This window comes from Phascolarctos cinereus, unplaced genomic scaffold, assembly GCF_003287225.1.
Source record: "Phascolarctos cinereus isolate Bilbo 61053 unplaced genomic scaffold, phaCin_HiC Scaffold_5;HRSCAF=322, whole genome shotgun sequence".
In the NCBI taxonomy this organism is placed as follows: domain Eukaryota; kingdom Metazoa; phylum Chordata; class Mammalia; order Diprotodontia; family Phascolarctidae; genus Phascolarctos; species Phascolarctos cinereus.
The window spans coordinates 465,758,305-465,772,467 of NW_027555958.1; the positions used below are offsets into that span (position 1 = coordinate 465,758,305).

General features: G+C 43.5%; 1 protein-coding gene across 2 annotated transcripts in view; it reads left to right on the forward strand.

The window, feature by feature from the left end:
- The window catches only part of CACHD1 (cache domain containing 1), a 244,897-nt gene that overhangs the window by 204,128 nt on the left and 26,606 nt on the right, over positions 1-14,163 (forward strand). Inside the window, exons 13-16 of one of the 2 annotated variants that reach the window (XM_020993119.2) lie at positions 595-763; positions 2,966-3,108; positions 3,799-3,980; positions 6,006-6,119. In XM_020993119.2, coding sequence (XP_020848778.1) covers positions 595-763; positions 2,966-3,108; positions 3,799-3,980; positions 6,006-6,119 — 608 coding nt within the window. The remainder of the gene's footprint in view (positions 1-594; positions 764-2,965; positions 3,109-3,798; positions 3,981-6,005; positions 6,120-14,163) is intronic. The other variant, XM_020993120.2, reaches the window with a different exon arrangement.

A 14,163-nucleotide genomic window follows, 5' to 3' on the forward strand; every position in this document is an offset into this window, starting at 1 on the left:
ACTTGATCCCAACAACCCTCTAATAATAATAATAATAATAATAACCCACATTTCTATAAAGCTTTAAGTTTTGCACAGTATCTTCTACATATTACTTTGTTCAATCCTTATAACAACCTTGGGACGTAGGTGCTATTATTGACCCATTATGCAGATGAGGAAACTGTGGGTCAGTGAGGTTGTGCATGACCCAGGGTCACACAGCTTCTAAGTGTAGAATTTGAACTCTGGACATCCTGACTCCAAGTCCCTCACCCTACCCATCACACCTACTTTTTGGTCTACTATTGTATTTGATCTTCACAACCACCTTGTGAGGTAGGTGTTACTATTATTACTATTTCACAGATGAGAAAACCAAGGCACAGCAAAGTTAAATGATTTGCTCAGCTAGTAAATGAGGGTTTTGAATCTGGGTCCCTTTGCCTTCAAGACCAGGGCTCTGTCCATGGTGCCAGAGACCTTTCTTCCCTGACTTCTTCCCATACATTCTCCTAGGAAAGGGGAGCCAACGACATGGAAAACACGCTGCCTGACCATCTTTCCACTGCAGCTGTAGCCTCATTGATCTTGTGTCTTTGGCCTTGCTTTCAGGTGCAGGACACCTCCTTCATCCTGTGCATCGTAGTGATCCAGCCGGAGGTACCTGTCAGGCAGCTGAAGAACCTGAATACGGTGCCCAGCAGCAAGCTGCTCTACCATCGGCTGGACCTGCTGGGCCAGCCCAGCGCTTGCCTCCATTTCAAGCAGCTCTCTACCCTAGGTAATGCCCCGGGGAGGCTCCCAGCTTCTACAACTGCTCCTTTCAATAAACTGTCATGGAGGATGTGCCGTGAGCAGAGCTCAAGGGATGATATTCCCTGTTTCCTTCCTGGTTTCCCCCGCCATCGATACTCAGCAAGTGTTTATTGATCAGATCATAGTATTAGAATGACAAAGGGACTTCAAAAGTTGTCTCCAGGAACTCCTTCTCTTGTTGGTGGTGGTGGTAGTGATGGCGGTGGTGGTGTTCAGTCTTTTCAGTCATGTCCTACTCTTCGTGACCCCATTTGGGGCTTTCTTGGCAGAGATACAAGAGTGGTTTGCCATTTCCTTCTCCAGTTCACTTTATAGATAAGGAAACTGAGGCAAACATGGTGAGGTGACATGGCTAGTTGTCATCTCAGGCCAGATTTGAACTCAGATCTTCCTGACTCCAAGCCCAGAGCTCTATCCACTGTACCACCCAGCTGCCACTTCTTATCTTAGAGATGAACTGAGGCCCAGAGAGATAGAGTGACTTTGTGAAATTTCACATAGGGAATAAAAGCGTCTAGTCCAATCTTCTCATTTTACAGATGAGAAAATCGAGGCCTAGGGAGGTGAATTGGTTTGTGTGTTGTCACACACAGCAGTAAGATCACCAATCATGTTCTGATAGATCTAGAGGCACAAGCAGCCTCGGAGGTCATCAGATTCAATGCCCTCACTTTTCAGGGAAGGAAAGTGAGGCTCATGGACCTCAAGTGTCTCCTTCCAGGTCTCGCAGGGAATCAAGTCATGGCTTTGCCCACCAAAGGCCATGTTCTTCCGATGGAGTGATCCATCACCTACTTCCAAGCTTTTTCATGGACTCCCTGCCTTCTTAGCCCTGACCTCTTGGAATGCTGAGCCCCTTTCCAGTCACGCACAAGAGAGTTCCTTCTCAAAGTATCCTTCGCCATCTGTGCGCAGATCTGTTTACATACAGCAGCCCTCCCCTCATCCCAGAGAATGCAAACATCCTTTGAAGCTCACTCGGTACCTTGCACATAGTAGGTGCTCAATAAATGCTTGTTGCCCTGGATCAGCTGTGTTGATTTTGTTGGGATGCTTTCATTTTAGAAAAAAACATCTCCCACCACAGTCTTCCTTGGGTGCCATGTTTGGGAATGGTGATGGCCCTGGGTTCTCCCAACCCATGCTGGTGAGGCATGAGCTCTGACTGGTTCTCTCCTGGGAAGGGCTGAGTCAGGCCCAGTAAGAGGGGGCCACGAAGGTCCATTATTGGAGGAGCAGCTTCCTAAGTGTGCAAAGTTCCATCACTAGCTGGACAAGAAGGTGATCCATCTTGTAGCCATGGTGGTTCTGAAAGACCATTGACCGAGATGTGATCTGCATTAGAGACTAATGGAGTCCCATGGGTGGCATCCCTGACCCTGGAAGGTTGGAAAAAGAAAAAGAAGCTGATTTGGCAGGGCTTCCTTGGAGCAGAAGGCATCACTTCACAGTCAGTCAGTCAAATGGCAACCATTTAGGAAATACTCCAAGCAGAGGCCCAGCTGCATTGATAAAGGGGGTTTCCTCACCAGGCTCTTTACTGAGCACCTGGGATACAAAGACAAAAATCCCCTCAAGGGCTTACACTCTACCAGAATAAATAAGGAATGTATTTCTAAAATTCGTGATTGAGGAAGGGAAGGGAATAAGCATTTATTAAGTGCCTACTGTGTGCCAGGCACTGTTTGGCATTTTTACTGATGTTATCTCATTTGATGAGGAAGACTTAAGAACTGGGTGGTTAGAGAAGGTAGCAGCCTTCTCTGAGCCTCTCAGCCCTAAACTGAGCCCTGAATGGATCTAGGGATTCTAAAAGGCAAAAGTGAAAAGAAAACTATGCCCCATTGGGGAAGACAGAAATTACTACTTAAGGTGGTTTGTAGAAGGTATGTAAGAATTTGACAAACTGTTAGCTGTGGAGAGCAGATTCCAGGAGGAGGGAACTGTCTGGGCAAAAACATGAAGGTAGAAAAATGATGTGTGGGAAGAGTATTCTGGGGATGGTCAGTAGTTCAGTTTGACGGTGTATAGAACTCTTAAACGGGGCAGGATAGGAGATTATTTATACTCGAATACAACAGAAAATGGGCTGAGTGACTCTTGCCTCTTCAAGATTTGAATGAAAATTCAGAGGATCTTCATTCTTTTTTGCATGGGTGTCTTTCAGAAAGCCCCACAGTTATGCTATCTGCGGGCAGTTTTTCTTCCCCCTACGAGCATCTGAGCCAGCCAGAGACCAAGCGCATGGTGGAACATTATACCGCCTACCTGAGTGACAACACCCGCCTCATCGCTAACCCTGGGCTGAAAGTAAGCACTGCTCTCTGGGCTGTTGAGGGACATGTGTCCCTGGGGGCAGCCTGGAAGCCTGAGGCAGTGATCCTGCAGTGTGGGAACTCTGGGCCCGGGCCATGCCCCTCAGCTGGAGGGATGACGGTAGACAGCAGATGACTTGGCCACAGCTGATCAGTGGGGACCCTTCTGATGGATTAGGAAACCCTGCAGACTCACTAAAGAATCCTTCTCAGGCTTCAGATGCACCATAGGTTTTCAAGGGAGGAGAAAGGGGGAGAGTGAAGTGTGAAACAGAGGGCAGTAAAGTCTTTGGAGGCCCTCACTTTCCCAGGGGAAAGATGTGAAGCCTCCCTGCTGTCTGTGGTTAGGGAAAGATGATCCAAGCTCTCAAAAAAACAAAGACGGAAGGTTTTTTTTAATGAGATGACATGTAGATTTTTCCTTCTCTTATATGGCCCAGTTCTAGAGAGGACTAACTTTGGGCTATGCTTATGTTGCCTGAAATATATTTTATCTGTAATCAGCCTTTGTTTCCTTCAAGTTTGGCTGCATCCACCTGGTGTGAGATGGCTGTAAAGAAGTAATTGGGTTTGGATTCTCTGCGCTGGGTCTTTGGGAAACCCTGCCAGCAGCTTACTATCTTCTTCTTTTTTTTTAATATGAGTCTTAAAGGATCCCTGCTATGTCCCCCCCTTTGTCTCACAGTTCTCTGTCAGAAATGAAGTAATGGCTACCAGTCACGTCACAGATGAATGGATGACACAGATGGAAATGAGTAGCCTGAATACTTACATTGTCCGCCGTTACATAGCAACGCCCAATGGAGTCCTCAGAATTTATCCCGGCTCACTCATGGACAAAGCATTTGATCCCACTAGGAGACAATGGTAAGTTTCAGGGGGTTCCATGATCAGAGGGTCCCCCCCATTTCTTGAGAGATATTAGGCAGACACAAAATAAAACACCCTGAGTGATTTACCTTAAAGGAAGAGACTGATGGCAGTAAAAAACGTTTTGAATAGATGTTTTTAATGTGTCATTAACGGAAGCTTCAGTATTTCCCTCTGTGAGTGAAGTTGCTCTGCCTTATCTCTTCACAAACATTTCCGGGCTGCAAATGTCTATATTTATTCTCCATAACATATTTCAATTCAAGCCATATTTTTAAAGTTCTTCCTTTAAGTTTCTATTCCTGCTGTCCAATTGTATTGATACTTTTGTGGATACTTCTCTATAATGGATCCACATGAAATTCACAGTACCCAATCTGTATGACAGATATCACCAGGCTACATAGCTGAAGTTAACAGAACCCAGTCTCTAGAGCTAAAATTAGCAAAACTGTCAAATTAGCTGAAATTAAAAGAACCCAGTTATCATAGTGGGAATTAACAGAACCTAGTCTATACAGCTGAAATTAGCAAAACTGTCAAATTAGTTAAAATTAACAAACCCCAGTTATCAGAGATGAAATTAATAGAAATCGGTCTCTGTAGCTGAAATTAATTGATCTGCCAAAATAGCTAAAATGAACAGAACCCAGTTATTATAGCTGGATTAACAGAACCCAGCTGTCATAGCTGTAGTTAACAGAACTCAGTCTGCATAGATGAAATTGACAGAACCCAAGTCTTTATAGGTGAAATTAATAGAACTCAGTCTCTGTAGCTGAAATTAACAGAATTGTCATCATAGGTGAAATGAACAGAGCCCCTTCTTTATAGCTAAAATTAATAGAACTCTGTCTGTATAAAGTAATAGACCCATCAGTATACTTGGAATTAACTGAGACCAGTTTGCATATCTTAAATTAGCAAATCCCAGTTCCCATTGCTTAGCCTCCTCAAGAGGTCATTCTGGCTAAGACACAGGTTAAGATTGTCCCTACACCTCAAAAATGCCCTCTTCCATCTGGCCGTTGTTCTTGCAGGTAATGACAAAAGCTAATCCATGGAGGCTGCAGGGAGATTCTGTAGCAGACAAATAGGATGGATAAACTCCTTTGGGAACTGGTCCTTCCTAGCCTTTCATGCTTTTCTGTAGGTGGCAAATACTTGAGCTTTTTTTTTTAACCTAGTCATTCCTTTTTTCCCCTTTACCTGACCTCCTCCTATTTGTAAATTAGTAGCTTCCACTATAACTTGCAGCTCTCCCTTCCTTTCAGAGAAGTGTGGGGCTCAGGCTGCTTTTTGTTTTAAAAAAGGGAACTTCAGAGCTTCCTGACCCATAGGGAGGGGAAAAGTCAGAATATGGGACAATCAAAAGGTCTGACAACATTTTTAAAAGCAAGACCCAATAACCCTTGTGTACCTTAGGGTACCATAGGTGAGAATTATAACCAGTGTAAGTAGGGACAAGAATTCCACTCTAAAAGCCTTAGAATTTCCATGAAATACTAAAAACCATCTTTACTGAGGCAATTTTTGTATCAAAGCCATTTGTATTCTATGTGTATTTTTTCACAGACAATGGCTTTATCTATAGACTTAGAAACTGTTGAAATCAAGATTTTGTATTTTTGAGCCCTTAATGGCATGTGTTTATTATCTCAAAAATACTTTCCACATAGGTTTATGATCTTTGTAAGGAGATTGATGTCACTTGATTTGAAAAAGACCTTTGTTACATAGCACCTACGTGACTTTGGATAAGTCACATAACTTCCTTGGGCCTCAGTTTCCTCATCTGTAAAATGAGGAGTTGAGGTCAATGATGTCAGCAGTCCCCTCTAACTTCTTTTATCCCATGAAGTTAAAATTAACATTTCATATGTCTAATAACACACATTTTCATTTAGAGAATATTTATTACATATCTTTGATCATCTGGGAGCACTGTGCTAGAAGCATGTTTCAAAGTTCAGAAACTTTGGAGAGCGTGAACATGGTATACCTTCTCTTGGTTTCTCTTAGGTATCTGCACGCAGTGGCTAACCCTGGATTGATTTCTCTGACCGGTCCATACTTGGATGTTGGAGGAGCTGGCTATGTGGTTACAATCAGCCACACAGTTCATTCTTCCAGGTAGTACTTTCATTTGTGGGAGATCTTTTAGCCTGTCAAAAAGGCCCTTTGGAAATTGGTACTAAATGAATGAGGGCTTCTTATTTAAATACAAGGAATCAGTGAAAACCAAAGCAGTAGCCTTAAGCTGGAGCAAGGCAAGAGATATGGGGAGTCATGAAGGGTTAGGGTCTAACATAGGAAATCAAAGAAGAGGCACTGGGCAGACACAGGTTTGAAGTCATAGGATATGGGGTTGAATCTCTGCTTTGCCAATTGCAACTGGTGTGACCCTGTCGAAGTCATTTACCCTTGAGTTCCTCACCTATAAAATGAGGGGATTGGAGTTTAGGAATTTTTAACCTCCTTTGGAAAGGAAGGAAGGAAGGAAGGAAGGAAGGAAGGAAGGAAGGAAGGAAGGAAGGAAGGAAGGAAGGAAGGAAGGATGGAAGGAAGGAAGAAATTCTATTGAAATAAAGACATAATTTTTTACACCCAGCTTCACAGACCCCCTGAAATCTATCCCCACTCCCGTTGAGGGTCTATGCCCCTTAGGTTAAGAAACTCTAGACCAGATGACCCTAATGTCCCTTCTAGCTCTAAATCTGTAATCCTTTGAATGGGCAGTTTCTAAAGGAAATAAAATTACTGAGTGGAGCGGAGGAAGAGTATCCTCATGCCTGATTCCTTGGAACTTTCCAGAATTTCTGGAATCCTTGGGGAGCTGAAGGAGCACTGGAGTTGGTGTATGATGATCTGGCTTCTCACTCCAGCCTCGTCATTTATTTTAGGGTTGAGGTTTTGAGCAAGTCACTTAAACCTTCTGAGTCTTAGTTCCCTCATCTGTACAATGGGATGTTAATGAATGAATAAATAAGTACTTAATAAATGTTTATTAACTTAAAGCACATATTAAGCACCTACTATGTGCCAGGCATTGGGTATAGAAATACAAAGAAGGAAACCATTCCTGATCTCAAGAATCTTACATTCTATCAGGGGAGACAACCCCTAAATAAATAAGTATAGAAAAAAAAATAAATCCAGGGTAGCGTCAAAGGGGAGATGTCAGTGGTAGTGGGGGGATCAGGAAAGGCTTCATGTAGAAGGTCAATCTCAAGTTGTGTCTTGAAGGATGAGAGGGATTCTGTGATATGGAAATGAGGAGAGAGGGCATTCTAGGTGTGAGGGACGGCCAGTGCAAAGGTGTGGAGGTGGAGGTGGAGGATCTTGTCTGAGGAACAGAGAGGCTAGTCCAGTTGGAGGGGGAGTCATGTCCATTGAGGCTGTAAAGATAGTTGGGGATGGACTGTGAAGGATTTTAAACATTCAGCAGAGGACCTTATGTTTTAACATGGAGGTGGTAGGGAATCATTGGAGCGTATCAAATAGAGGAGTGACCTAGTCAGGCTTGTAATAGTGATAATAGTCTCACATTTATGTGGCACTTTAAGGTTTGCAAAGTACTTTACTCATTTTATTCTCTCAACAACCCTGGGAATTAGGTACCATTGTGATTAACATTTTACAGATGAGGAAACTAAGGCAAACAGAGGTTAAGTGACTTGCCCAGAATCATCACTTTGGCAGAAGTGTGTAGAATGAACTGGCTCAAGGAGAGACTGAGGAAGAAAGACCAACCAGGCCATTGAAATAAGTGTGGGTTTGAATGAATCTGGTGGCTGAGTGAGAAGATAATAGGAGTCAGATACCAGAGACTACAAGGTGGCAGAGCTTACTGTGTATGTCGTGTGAGGGAGAGTCGGGAGTCAGGGATGGTTCAAACTGCAATGTATAAAGCCATGTGCTAAGCATTGAGGATACAAAGAAAGGCAGTCCCTCCCCTCCGGGAGCTTACAGTCTAAGGGGGGAGATAACATGCTAGTACAAAGATGATTATCCCATTTTACACATGAAGAAACTGAGTCTGAGAGACTAAGCAGCTTTCCTGTGGTCACATGGTTGTGAGTGTCTGGGGCTTAATCTGAATCCACATTTCCTGACTCCAGTGCAGCCTCCTCCACTCTGCTATTCACCTCTCTCTGTTTCCATGTGCAGGCTTGGTGTATATTTCCCATTTGGATACACAAGCTTTGTGAAAATTACTTAAGGTTACTGACAAATTAGGTTTTGAGCTTATAGCATATAAGCAAAAGTTATCTATGCAGACACAAACATGAAGGGCATTTTGGGTGGAGATCTAAAGATAAACAGGTTGGGAAGACAGGCTGTTCTAATCCTTTAATTATATGGATAGATATTCCACCCACCCCCCCAGTGCCTGGAAAGCACCCTTAGCTGAATAGCGCCATGAGCCTCCCTTCAGTTTCAGGGTACGCTGAGCACCAAATAACCTGTCTTCAGTATTCCTGTGCAGCCCTGTGCAAGTCTCTGGGGCCCTCTGTCCCCCTGACTCTTCATCTGTAAAATGAGGAGCTAGCAGCCCCTTCCCACTGCAGGCTGAGGCTGCCTGCATTTTCTCTGACTGTCCTCCAGGCCTGGCAGGCTCCTTCCTCATTCCTGACTCCTGGCTTCCTTCAAAGCTCAGCTCAAATCCTCCTTCTGCATAGAAGTGCAGCCCAGTTCTCACTGTGAATGCCTTCCTTCTGACACTCGCTCCAGCTTATCCTGTACAGATCCTGTCAGTACATCATTGTTTACATGTCGCCGCCATTATACTGTGAGCTCTTAGAAGACTGTTTTTGCTTTTCTTTGTACCTCTAGGGCTTAGTACAGTGCCTGGCACACAGTAGGCACTTAAGCAGTGCCAATTCACTTTATTTTATGATTTACAGTAGGCAGAGCTCCTTCTGAAGAGTGGATAGATAGATATTGAAATAGAAATAGATAGAAATATGGATGGATAAGTAAAAGAGAGAGACGGACAAGAAGGAATGAAAGAAGCATTTATTAGGTGCCTATTATATACCAGGTCCTGTGCTAAGTACTTTACAAATATTAACTCATTTGATCCATACAACAACCCCGGGAAGGAGGTGCTGTACTTATCACCATTTTACAGTTGAGAAAGCTGAAGCTTGTCCAGAATCACACAGCCAGGAGGTGTCTGTGGCCAGATTTCAACTCAGGTCTCCCAGAGTCCAGGCCCAGCGCTCTATCCACTTCTCTACCTAGCCACCTCTAGATAAAGATATGGTTGGAGAAAAGGAGAGACAGAGAGACAGACAGAGACAGAGAAAGAGAGACAGAGACACACAGAGAGAAAGATGTGATCTGTAATGTGGCAGCTGTGTGCCAGGTTCTGTGCCAAATGTTTATTTTTTCAATCAGACTCATGATTTCATCAGTGTAGATATTTTCTGATGAGAAATTCTCTTTTCTAGAACAAATGAGCAGCTTTTCTGTAATTTACATTTTTGGAAAAGTTCCTAGGGCAGTGACTTGCCCAGGATCACACAGCCTCAGGGGTAGAGCCCCTGCCTCTAAAGGTTGCTCTCTACCTTCTCTCCCATGCTGCCTCTCACACACCATAATATTTCATAAACAAAATTATAAACACTCTTTCAGAGCAGATTCCACCAGCCAGCCCACTGCCGGCGTTAGCTGCCATCTGCTATGTGGGCACCAGCTAACGCTCTTATAATGACGCAGTAGAGACACACGCTAAAGCCAGCAATCCCCCTGATGTTTGATTACCCTTGAATGACTGAAGATCTCGTGCTGCTGGCCATGTTCCCCAGTGCCAAGATCTCGGTCTGCTCACCTCTGTCCTCTGGACAATACCATACTATAGTCTAAGCTCTGCCAGCTCAGGTCACAAGAGGTGGTGTCTTCTCTCCAAGGAAGGGATCACTTTTGCAGCAAAGAGGTCCTGCCCTATTTGTAGAAGAAAGTTGCCTCCCCAGTTCCCTCAATGTGATTCATGGGCATCCTACCCATTTCCTATTTGTGTCTGAAATTTCTTCCCTCTGGGTGGGATAAGGGGAGGAACTATTTGAATGTTTAACCTCAGAAGTGCAAGGCTTTACAAATTATTTCAGGGGCAGGTAAGAACAAGACAGTGGGATTCAGGCTACCTCAGATCAAACCCACCTCTGCCTGTATCCTAGCTTACATCTTCATGCTAATCAGTGACTTAGCATCAATTAGCATTCAAACAGCTAGGTGGCACCATAGAGCATAGAACATAACTCATCTTCCCGAGTTCAAATCTGGCCTCAGATACATGTTAGCTATGTGACCCTGAGCAAGTCACTTTACCCTGTTTGCCTCAGTTTCCTCATCTGTGAAATGAGCTGGAGAAGGAAATGGCAAACCACTCCAGTATCTTTGCCAAGAAAACCCCAAATGGGGTCGCAGAGAGTCAGACATAACTAAAAAACAACTGAACAACAGGGTTTGGAAGCCATGCTGTGATTTCATAATGTGTACTGTTACCCTTATCCTGGGAATTTTTTATTTTTATTATTTGGAGTTTGGTAGAGTGATGAAGTTGTGTAATCACTGGTTAAGAGACTGGTCAGGCATCCATTTTGAATGGAGAAGGAACATGGCTGCATGTTGTCTTTGGAGCAGAAAAGTCGGTTTATCTCCACTGAGATCTTCTTCCACAGTTGCTAAGGTAACAGCATATCTCTGAAATGCAGGTTAAAAAAACAGGAATGTGAAGCATATGAATGTATACCAGGAGGTTTACAATTGCTCTTTGTCATGACAATAAAGTCACATAGTCTTATATTGGAAGGAAACCTCTAACCCCCAGCCTTAGAGTGGAATATCTAGGGGTAGGGAGTAGACCCATTGGTAAAGGAAATTCCCAGTGTGAAATTTCACTCTACCAATGCAAGTCAGCCCCTTTTCAGCAATGTATAGGCTCAGAGAGTTGCCTAGGTCCCTGAGAGGTGGTGACTTACCCAGAGTCACACAACCAGTATGTGCCAGGGCTTTCTCATTTTGAGACCAACTCTCTGTTCCACTAAGGAACCTTTTTCCTTTTGTTGGTTACAACAGATTCATCATCTTATGAACACTATGTCGCCGGGTGGAGGGGAGAGAGAGAGAGAGATACAGAGAGACAGCGACAGAGAGAGGCAGAGAGACAGAAAGACAGAGAGAGAGATAGAGACAGAGAGACGGGGGGGAGAAGAGAAGAGAAGAGAAAGAAAAGAGAGGAAGAGGAGGAGAGACTTTTGAATTGAGTAAAATTGAAAACATAAGTCGCCCCCAGAAATCCGATAGTATTTGAATTGTGTTTTTAATTAGGTCCACCTTCACAGTCTACCAACTAGAAAAAATGCAATCCAATCAAGGCTGTGAGGAAAGTGAAACAACAGTTCCCTGTTTGACTCTGTGCTGTTTAATGGTTTTATCAATTACTTTCACGAAGGCACAGATAAACATGTCATCATATTTGCGAATGATGCTGGGAGGAAACATTAACACATATGGTGACAGAGTCAGGATGCAAAATGATCTTGACAGCCTACAGTTTCTGTTGGGCAGAATCTAATAAGATGAAATATAATAGGGATTGATTGACCACTGAATGAGCATTTGTTAAGTGCCTGCTGTATTCTAGGCACTGGAGATGCAAATATGGAGAATGGAGCCATCCTTACTCTCACGGAGCTTACCTTCTCTTTGGGGAGATAGCATGTGTGTACCTGTATGTATGTGTGTGTATAAACAGAATATAAAATAAATACATAGTAGTTAAACACAAAATAGGGAGGAAACACACAGTTGGGGGAATCAATGTAGCCTTATACTTTGGTCTGAAAAATCAACTTCACAAATACAAGATGAGAGAGGCATGGCTAGACAGTATTTTGCTTGGAAACGTTCATAGACTCAGATTTTAGAGTTAGAAGGGAGCCCAGATTTAATTCATGCATTCTTTATTTTGCTCATGAGCAAACATATGAGGGAGCTTGAGCTAGCTCAAGTCAATAGTATGATGGGGTAATCAAAAGAGTTCGTGTGTGGTTGCAGGTTGCTTTAAGAGAATTAAACCATTGATGTAGAAGGAGGCAGGATCCTACTGGACTCTGCCCTCATCAGACCCCATCTGCAGTATTGTGCTCAGCCTCAGGCACCACGTTGAGATAGGAGGTTGACAAACTGAAGTGTCCGGAGGACTGGAACTATGATGGTGTCAATCAAGTCGATAAGCATTTACTAAGCACCTCCTCTGTACCAGACCCTAAGTCCATAACATCCTCAAAGGATGGAGGGGCACTTTCCAGGGATAATGAATGACATTCTTGCTCAGGATTCAGGCTGTACTTGGCAGCCACTAATGTGTCTTCCGATTTTGAATTTCTGTGATTCTGTGACATTGACATACTTTCCATTATAGCCGAACCTTGGTAGAGCAGAACAAAGTTCTTTTTAGGACCCTCAATCTCAGGCCCCTCCCAAGGGAGGCTATTTATCTAATAAGAATAACTTTCCATAAGCGCCGCATGAGAAACAAATCACTTCTTGTCTCTGGCTCTCGGTTTTCTCATTTGTAAAATGCAGGGATTGGATTAGATAATATCCTCGTAAATTCTGTGATCTCATGAATCCAAAGGGCAGCATTTATATGAAAACTAATATATAGGGTGTCCCAAAAGTCTTAGCAGAGCCTCAGTAGCTTTGAAACTGCACTGAGACTTTTGGGACACCCTGTTTTCCTTCACTCTTCCATCCAAAGTGAGATCAAGTGAGGTAATAATTGCACAGTGCCTGACGTGTATTTAAATATTAGCCATTATTAGCCATTACTGTTACTGTCATTTTTATCTAGTGGTTTCAATAGTTAAAAGTAACCAGTTATAACCAGAAGGGGGCAGTAGACCTACATGAAAACTCAGATTTCAAGGACACATGTTGGTGTGACATTTAGAAGCTCTTGCATGAGGAGGAAGGCCCTTCTGAAACTCACTCTATTGGTTTTTCTGAGTCTTAGTCTTTAGGGCTTCGTTTTCCTTTTTTGTTGTCATTGTTCTGCAAAAGCATGTCAGCAAAAATATGCGAAGTAAAAGCAGGGATGCGCTAGTCCCGGGCCAAGCCCACGGTGGGGAGAGATCTCAAAGAGTGTCTGAAAGAAGGAGGGCTGTACCGATGAGCACGTAGGTGCCTCTCTCTGGTTCCCCAACAAAAATGAGGCAGCCCTCCCCCCCCCAAAGTATATAAAGAAGCACGCTGGAGTTTGAATCTCACCTCAAACACTTCCTAGACAATCTGTGCCTTAATTTGCTCACCTTTAAAATGGGCATAAGCACTGCAGCCACTTCTCAGTATTTCCATGAGGATCCTATGAGATAATGGATATAAAGTGAGGGGTTTTTCGTTTTTTTTTTTGTTTTTGTTTTTTGCTATATAAAAGGAGTTGTTGTTATATGCTATGTTTAGTTCACAAGTGCAAGCCGGGGCAGTGGGGGGTTGGCACATAGAGAGAATCCACATTGGGAAGGCCTCTGACAGTTGAATGCATCCAGGGGAGAGTAGCTGAGATGGTGAGAGTGCTTGCAGACTTTGCCAAGTCAGGCTTAGTCAAATGAACTGTGGGTGTTTGGCCTGGGGAAGAGGAGACGCTGGGGGATCCGAGAGCTAGCTTTTGATACTGAAGGGCTGTCGTATTGAAGAGGGACTTGGCTTATTCTGCTCAGCCCCAAGAGGGTCTTCCTAGGAGTCATGGGTGAAGCTACAGGTAGGTAAATCTGGACTTCACTTGAAGCAGATTCTGCTCAAGATGAGGAAAACCTGCCTTGGGATGGAGGGAACTTCTATCTATCTATAGATAGAATATCTATCTATCTAACTAACTGTCTATCTACCCATCTACCTATTTGTCTCCATCTATCTATCCATCTATCTGTCTGTCTATCTATCTATCCATCTATCTTTCCATCTATGTGTCCATCTATCTATCCATCTGTCTGTCTGTCTATCTGTCTGTCTATCTATCCATCTATCTATCTATCCATCTATCTATCTATACCCATCACTGGAAGTCTTCACATAGAGGCCAGATGATCTGTGGAAGACATTTTTGTTCAGATTTGGCTCAATCTAGTTGGCCTTCAAGATTCTCTCCAACTTGGACATTCTATGATTTTAT